This window comes from Limulus polyphemus, unplaced genomic scaffold (assembly GCF_000517525.1).
Source record: "Limulus polyphemus unplaced genomic scaffold, Limulus_polyphemus-2.1.2 Scaffold2183, whole genome shotgun sequence".
Classification (NCBI taxonomy): Eukaryota; Metazoa; Arthropoda; class Merostomata; order Xiphosura; family Limulidae; genus Limulus; species Limulus polyphemus.
Genome location: NW_013667793.1, coordinates 132,262 through 141,279, shown reverse-complemented (window position 1 = coordinate 141,279; position 9,018 = coordinate 132,262). Strand labels below are relative to the sequence as shown.

Sequence of the window (9,018 nt, the reverse complement as noted above, 5' to 3'; positions counted from 1 at the left end):
ACAACATGCAGTCTTCATTTAAATTATACATTTTTTTAATATGTTCGTATTACTGATTTAACCTTTTTTTATTTGTGTTTTCTTGCTGTAGTTTCTCCCCATGATTACTGTTTAGTGTTTTATTTGTTTAATTATCGTTATATTTAGCAACTGTACTTTGACAATGTATAAATACTTATGAAAATTCATTTTATTCTGCTTAAGATGTGCCACGTTTTAGCAATCTTGACTACTAGAGAGCAAGCACAGTTCATGCCCTAGTTCAGTGATTAACATGGGCGAGAGGAATTTAGTTCCTTCCTTAAGTGACTTTCTATGTTAAGACCAAAATACTCAATATCCACAAAAAACAAAATATACAAGCTGGGGTAGCATACCACAATATCTCAATTACAGTATATAATAAAAAAGATATTTCAATGGCTAGGTACGAAATATAAAAACTTTTACCTGCCTTTCTGTCTAAGTGTATTTAAATGCAGAGATTCCTATTCTTAATTTTCTTTGTGTATTTTTTCTACTTAAAAGTATTACGGTAAAATATGTGGTTCAAGGTTTAACTGTTTATGAAATATGGAAACAGTTAATTGGTGGTTGTTGAAAAAGAATTTTTTTAAATTTAGTGATGCTTGAAACCAAACAGGTATATGTAAACACTTCACCTATCTGTTTTATATCATAGAACGGAAAAACCTTACCTCCAAGTGAAATAAAGTGTGTTATCAATATCGAATTTATTTGTCTTCAGTGTTTAATGATAAACACTAAAAGTAGAAAAATGGATCTAATAAACTCCATAACTCTCCAGACGGATCGAATGAGTCCAATAATAATTCTTGAGGATTTGGTTTGTTATGAATTTCGCGCAAAGCTACACGAGGGCTATCTGCGCTACCGTCTCTAATTTAGCAGTGAAAGACTATAGGGAAGGCACCTTGTCATCATCACCTACCGCCAACTCTTCGGCTACTCTTTTACGAACGAATAGTAGGATTGACAGTTACATTATAACGCCCCCACGGGTGAAAGGTCTAGCATGTTTGGTGGGACAGGGATTCGAACCCGCGACCCGCAGATTGCGAGTCGAGCGCCCTAACCACCTGGCCATACAACTCTTGAGGAATGAAGTAGAAAAGGGAGGGATACAATAAAATCCACAACTATAATGACTGTTTTATAAATTTGCCCGAATTTCTGGTATGTAGAATATATACACATACAACGGATACTTAATAAAGATTAGTTAGAAAGTTTTGCAATGAACAAAATATATAAATATCTAAATATTATAAAAAGTTACTAAATATTGTATTTTACGGAAGTAGGGTTTAAATAGAATTATTTAACTAAATTTTAATTTAAATATCTTTATATTACCATAGTAAGTATTAAACATTTATTTTATCAAATTATTTATTACACTCTTTATACTGCAGAAGTACACACTAACTATTTTATTTCACCAACACAGATTTATATTATTTTCAGTGGTTTCAGGGTATATTCTTAGTATAAGAACATCAATCACATGAATTTTAATGTTAGTGTCTTTTTTCAGATTATAAATGGATTTTATCTCGTTAATTGTGCGGTTACTTTTCAGTTTACGGGATTGTTTGACTATATTAATAGTCTTGTTTGAGAATTCTTTAAAAAGTTATTTAAAATAAAGTTTTTGGGAACTTCGAGAAACCACATTTTGTTGTAGTTGCCTGTAATAAGAGTCACATGAACTACTAAATTTTTATTGTATTGGTTATTCATGGGACTGCATGAGTCACCAAAGTTATCCCGTATGTTTTCTTTTAGAAAAGATCACATTAGCATAAATAATGCAATGGATAGAAGCAATGGTCTATTGGGGCAGTGGATTATGTGATTGCCTAGGAGTATGACTCGCCACTTGATAACATGAGAGTGGCCCTCTTAAGATATAAATTGCATTCCAGATATATAATAGATGTTTCAAAGATTGTAATTTATGAATTTCGACCAACATAGACTTACACAAATCTACTAAGATTTTTGCTATGTTTGTTTAACATGTATTTGTTTTCAACCACATAGACTGTGCTTAAAACAACTTAGAACTAAAAGTATAGTGGTGAGAGAACGTCAATAAAACTCTATCTCTCTAATTGTTTTCCTGGTCGACACTCATATACACACAATAACTTGTTCAAGTGTTTAACTTGAATTTTACTTCGTTTTTGTCTTAATACAAATTTGGATTGTTCACACCTTGTGTTTCACTCTTTCTTTTGAAATAAAGGTTCAGATAAGGGTGAAGAAAATCCAGGCACTGTTTTGTAATAGTTTCTGATGGATCCTCCAGTACTTGTAGTTCGTGTAGGCTACTCTGAGAGAAATCAGGGTAAACTGAGAATACCCCAACATGGAACAGTTTTATTTAACCTATGTGGACATTATATTTTCTGAATTGAGAAAGCTAGTTTCGAGCATCAGCTTACAAATGAGCAAACTCTTTTATTCGTAGGCTCTGCTCATTTCTTAAATGTCAAGCATAATCATGTTATCAGCATCACTTATTTTCTATATAATGTTGTTGTTTTTTCAGACTTACGATAATGATACACCTTCAAGCATTTAAACAGAATACTTTTGCTTTTTGTTTAGAGTTGTATATACCTATTTTACAGGAAAATAGTCAAATTAACCATTTCACAAACAAAAATGGTATATCGTGATGAATAATTTGCATTTTTGTTTAAAATCAACAATTCTTACCCGTAGTTAGGAATTAGTGGTAACCACTTGAAACATTCAATGTTTACACTTCTATATTATGGTTTCTTTTTGCATTTGGTTCAAACGAAAAACAACTTACTTGCTTTGCTCCATTGAAGCTCCATATGAACACTTACTTTTCATGTCGTCTACTTAATCACCACCATCAGTACATCAGTGCTAGTTAAAATTGTCAAAACCTAACTAATGCAACATTTCTGACGGACAATAACGTATTTTGATCATACTGCAAAGCGTATCAGAAGTTTTTCTTAGTTTTCGCTTCAAATAGTTTAAAACAATACTATATTATACACTTTTACCACATAATTAGACAATTCATCGAAAACTTGAAGAATGCATACAGCTATAACAAGATTATCCTAAGGTTTAACACTATATCGTGATTATACACGTCAAATTTTAGAGAAACCTCCCTGACTCTCTTAAGAATCCACTACCGTCTACTTTCTTGTAAAATATGGTAGAGCCAATAATGCAAACCCTTCCCATGTTTAACCCCTTTTAAGTTATATTTCAATCTTTCTCGTGAATTCAAGTTTAAGTTAGATAGTTGAACTTATAAATGTGAGGTAGACTTCTGATTAATATTAAAAGACAATCTTAGACAAGACTTGTACCCCTTTAATGGAAATCTTTATGGGTTTTTATTATGTCGATTATTGAATACCATGAAAGGGAGAAATACCTGGAAGATTAGGAGCCAGCACTCTGAGACCTTTTCTCGATAGTGCTTGGATTAATCCCCCAAAGTCGTAAAATTCTGACTTAATTCCAGTTATCAGCAGAACGGCGGGGCCTGGTTGGTTTGTGTCTACATACTGTATACTTGCAGCACTGTTAGAGCCCAGAGAAAAGGTTGTAAAACTTTGATGCTTCCTGAGGAACTTTAAAATGTCTTTTTCGGCTTCTGAAGACATCAGGCGAAATACTAAGCGAATCGAAGCTATACCACTACAGCGATTAAGAACTTCAGACACGGCCGAACAGGAATGTATAACTTTTGAGAACATTTTCCAGTGCTACATTCACTTGCATTGCTGTTTAAAGCGTCTTTGCAACAAGGCTTTCAACCCCAATATTTAGTTTCTACTGGGTCCGTGAATTTACACTTTCCTCTTATCATACAAGTAGATAAAGGTAAACATGAAAGAGGAAAAGCTTAGTCATTTTGAAGGTTTATCACAAAATGAGTATTTGCTTGTTTTATTGTGAAATCAGAATGCATTATAACTATATAACTTCAGTTATCTGACTGATACGTTATCTATTTGCAGTTTTCTGCAGAAGTCTAAAACATATCGATTCTTTGAGGGGGATCTCGTACTATGTTTCCTCCTAATTATAATTTATGTTTGTTTGTTTGTTTTGAATTTCGTGCAAAGCTACACGAGGGGTATCTGCGCTAGCCGTCCCTAATTTAGCAGTCTAAGACTAGAGGGAATGCAGCTAGTCATCACCACCCACCGCCAACTCTTGGGCTACTCTTTTACCAACGAATAGTGGGATTAACCGTCACATAACAACGCCCCCACGGCTGAAAGGGCGAGCATGTTTGGTGTGACGGGGATTTATAATTTATGACAAGTAATTTAAAACATTCCTAGGTACAAGTTTAAAACACTATCCTCTAAAAATAAACACTATCCTCTAAAAATAAACACACTATATTGGTTGTAAGTTACCTTGGCACAACTTGTTTTAATCGTGATGTTAAACCAAAGCATCTAAAAAAACGTGTAGTCGCTGTTGGGTATGTGAGTATATTTCTACATGTTGGTTTTCCTCCTAAAAAGTAAAAGCAATTCTACTGGTTATAAGTGGCCTTGTCACAAACTGATTTGCTTGTGATGTTAAACCAGAATATCTTTAACATATTTAGTTGCTGATGAATATGTGATTTTTTTTCTACTCTTTGGTTTCACCTACTGTATGTTGGGCAACAGTGAAGAAAATAAAGCTTACTCTAATTCAGGGGAGTATTTGTTTTTGTGCAGAGCTACACAATAGGTTACCTGCACTCTGTCCACTATTGAAATAGAGCCCAGAATTTTATATGTTGTAAGTCCATAAACTTACCACTGATCCAATGGAGGAATTATGGGAGTGAACGTAATACTTAAACACATAGAGCTAATCTTCTGCTGACAAAAATGAAGCTTTATATAAACTTTAGGTACTGTGATAACATGGAAACTGTTGCAATAAAAATAATCTAATCTTAAAAACGTTGGATTACTGTTAACAGAATATATGATTGTACTCTATCATTAATATTAATATTGGTTCAGTGGCAGCCAACTTCTTAATTACAGTAACTAAGTTGGATAAAATTAAACTAAAATAATTAATAATTTTCTTACTTGATTAATATTAATCCAATTTTAGGCCAATACATATCATTTCTGTAGCTGTTTGTTATTAAGCACAAAGCTACACAAAGGGCTAGCGGTGCTCTACCCACCACGAGTATCTAAACCCGGTTTCTAGCAGTATGTCCACAGACATACCGCTGTACCACTGGGGGGCATCATTTCTGTATGAAATAAAACTAACTTTTTTTTTAGTTATGAAACCAAATACATTATTTCTCGATGTTTCATACCATATTAAGTAATGAAATACAATGCTAACGTACGTTAAGTTATTCCCGTATGTTTGATATATTTCTTTGTTGGGCCTGGCATGACCTTTTGGTTAAGGCACTTGACTCGCAACCTAAAGGTCGCGGGTTCGAATCTCCGTCACCGAACATGCTTGCCCTTTCAGCGAAATTCAAACCAAACCAATTCCTTTGTATTTTCTCCGCAAACTCCTTCCACAGTTTTGAAGCTAGCAAGATCGAATTTGGCAGGCGGACTCAGAGTGATCCAGGAATGTCCTTATTTATATGATGCAGCTCCATCTTACCAAGAGGAATAGAAAATCCCCTAAAGATAACCCAGACATAATGAAGGTCTAGGAATAGGTTTACAGGGATCACAGGGCGTCATTTTTGAATCTGTGTTCATATCCCCCACTTACAAGCAAGCGAGACCAAACTTGGCACGTGTGCTCAGGTACCACGGGTGGATAATCTTTTTGTTTCGGCATGACTCCCTCTGCCGTAGCTATAGAAGTAATTGGGAAAAACGGAAGTTCTTGATCGGTACATTTTGGCCTCTGTTAATCATGATGGTCCTTCGAACCCCACAGTGGAGCATTGATTTTATGCTAGTTACGTGCAATATCCTATAGATCTTATGCAAGAACGTGACTTAAGTCACGTGACATCTGTTTGTTGTGCCATGATAGATGGAAATAAATAGCATGCTTGCACTGATAATGGCCTCTCAACAAGTACAACAAACATTTTCAACAAAAGTGGATCACTTGCACAAAAAATGTAAAACAACCTACTTCGCTCTAAAACAATGTTATAGGAGTTAAAAGACATGCCTGGGACTAACATATAGAATTTCAGGTACCCAAATATTTACAATTGTCTAATAAATTCGACATCACCTTACATTTGAAAGACTCTGATGGGCTTTAAAGAAGTAGATGGCTATACTTTATAGCTGATTTTATCAGGGAGCCCAGTTTATATGACTTTGATGCTTGGTGTGAATAGTACTTCATTATAAAAGCAAGAGTAAGTACAAAAAAGTCAAAGTTCGTAGGCATAGCTGTATTCTAAACCAGCCTCACTGCTAGCCTATAAATACTTTTTAATAATACAGCTGCTGTGTGTTCTTCTACCAGAATTAGTTTATTAGCATTAAACAGAAAACAGCAATATCCTTATCCTATCCTTCTTAATTTATTCAAAATTTACTATCACATGCTACCGACAATTTGCTGCTACCGAAAAGAGGATCCAGCTAAAACTATTATCCCTATATTAATTCACATGGCTGTACACAGAAATTTAATCGGGGGAAAGGGGATGTCATTAAACACACACACAAAGAAATAAACAGCATTACATTCATCAAAATGACTAAGTTCTCGTGCACAAAGTTATTGGGGGTCTGCTTTCCTCACTTGTGCATGCCCCCGTTAATTCACATTATGTGTTTGCAAATTTGTTAATAAATTCGTTTGTTTATCTACAAATTCCTCTCACAGTTTTGGAGGCAGCAGGTACAAACTTTGAAGGCAAACCAAAGTTGAACCAGGATTGTTCAAATTTATGTGATATTCCACTTATGAAAAAGGTACTAAAAATGCCCATGGGAAGTCATCCAAGCATGATGGGGTCTAGGAATAGATCTGATGAGTTGTTTTAACAGAGTAAATTTACACCAATATGGAGTAACAACTATGATACTCCTTCAAAGATGTATAAATTCTATAAATGATCAAAACGTGTATGATTTTAAGTACTCCAAAGTTATGAATGTATATGCTGTAAAGCTTAAAATTTTTCAGGTAGTAGCAGAGCTGTTACTCCCAAAATACTAAACTATAAATCAATGAAATACCTATTGCAATTTATGTGTAATTGGATTAAGAAAAATCATAATTAAAAACAGCTATTACTCAATAAGAAATTGTACAATATTTCCATCAAAGATACACAAGAAAATCAAATTGGGATTATAATTTCTACCTTGAATTAAAACAAAAACATACAATTAATAAAGTAATACATCTTTCATAAATTGCTCTTTATAAAAAACTTAAAATCAGTTTTAAATAAGATGCTGATATTGGCATGAATTTCAGGCAGACAAAATAATGTTCTATAAAACACTTTCTTGCTGTAGCACTTGTTGAAAACTCAGTAAACAAAAAAAGATGTAAAAACACTAATTGATCCTAAAGGCTCAAGTAAAATTTCTTTTTCTACAGCTAGCTTCAACTCATTGCTTAAGAAACTGTTTTCTCCTGTGTATAACAATTCAGTGTGGATGGACAATCCGGGTCCTACACAAAAGATACTATGTTTAACAAGATTATGCTATTACAATACACATTTCTAACAAGTAAATTTATCTTTAAATATCTTTTATGCATATAAATCTCAATTTATGAGAGGAATTTTTTTCATATTATTCTTTATACTTTATACCAAAATTCTTTCATTTCAGTAAATAATATTGTATATAAAAGGTATAGACATCACTTGTATAAACTCATTTTTTCAAATAATAAACTCACAACTAATTTTCTTATTACATTTTACTATAGCATATAGATTATATTAGTATAAAGGTTTTTATTGTAAATAATCAATACATAAATTACCTACATTTTCTACATAAAATTATTTCATGAATATCATTATTCATGAGCTATATTTTCAACAGTAAAAAGAGATACAGATCTCAAATTACCAGCAGAAGCAACAAGTATTAAAACTCTGTATTACAAATTATACAAAGCAGAAAATAGGTTAAGTTAAATATACTATATCTACAGAACTTAATCTAAACCAAGATGTTTCAAATCAGAATACAAGTTTTGTCACATTGATTTATATATGCTGAAACAAGCAAACCACATATTAGCTAGTGGCAGTAAATATACGTACAGTAGTTAACATATTGTAAGTGAGCATGGTGTGCGAACTGATCCTGACAAGGTGAAAGCAGTATGTGATTGGCCAATACCAGACAATGTGGGAGAGTTAAGAAGTTTCTTGGGACTCTGTAACTATTACCAGAAGTTTGTGAACGACTTGGCAACTATAGCTGCTCCACTACATGATCTGACAAAAAAAAAAAGGGCGAGAAGTTCGAATGGATAGTTTCTTGCCAGCATGCTTTCAAGTCGTTGAAAGAAAACTTGGCCTCAGCTCCACTTTTGAAACTTTCAAATCCCTCACTGCCGTACATACTGGATTGTTATGCTAGTAATATCGGAATTGGAGGAGTGTTGTCTCAGAAAGTGGGTGAAAACGAACATGTGGTGGCCTACTTCAGTAGGGTCCTGAGTACACCAGAGAGGAACTACTGTGTAACATGGAGGGAACTCCTTGCTATAGTAAAGAGTCCGACATATTCCCATCCTTATCTCTATGGCAACAGGTTTGCCATCAGTACAGACCATGTTGCTTTACGCTGGTTAAGATAATTAAAGAACTCAGAGGGACAACTGGCACGTTGGATCAGAAAGATAGACCAGTATAATTATGATATTGAATACAAGAAGGTAAATCTCATGGAAATGCCGACGGACTGAGCCGAAGACCTTGCAAAAATTACTGCAGACATTGTTGCAAAAGAGAGGTTGAACTAACCAGGTGCTATCAAGCTGAAGTCA

General features: G+C 33.9%; 1 protein-coding gene across 1 annotated transcript in view; it reads right to left on the bottom strand.

The window, feature by feature from the left end:
• Positions 1 to 3,793, bottom strand: part of LOC111087461 — a 29,855-nt gene extending 26,062 nt beyond the window's left edge. Inside the window, exon 1 of the mRNA XM_022394151.1 lies at positions 3,458 to 3,793. Within this exon, the coding sequence (XP_022249859.1) occupies positions 3,458 to 3,782 (325 nt within the window). The 5' untranslated portion in view covers positions 3,783 to 3,793. The remainder of the gene's footprint in view (positions 1 to 3,457) is intronic.
• Positions 3,794 to 9,018: the final 5,225 nt, after the last annotated feature.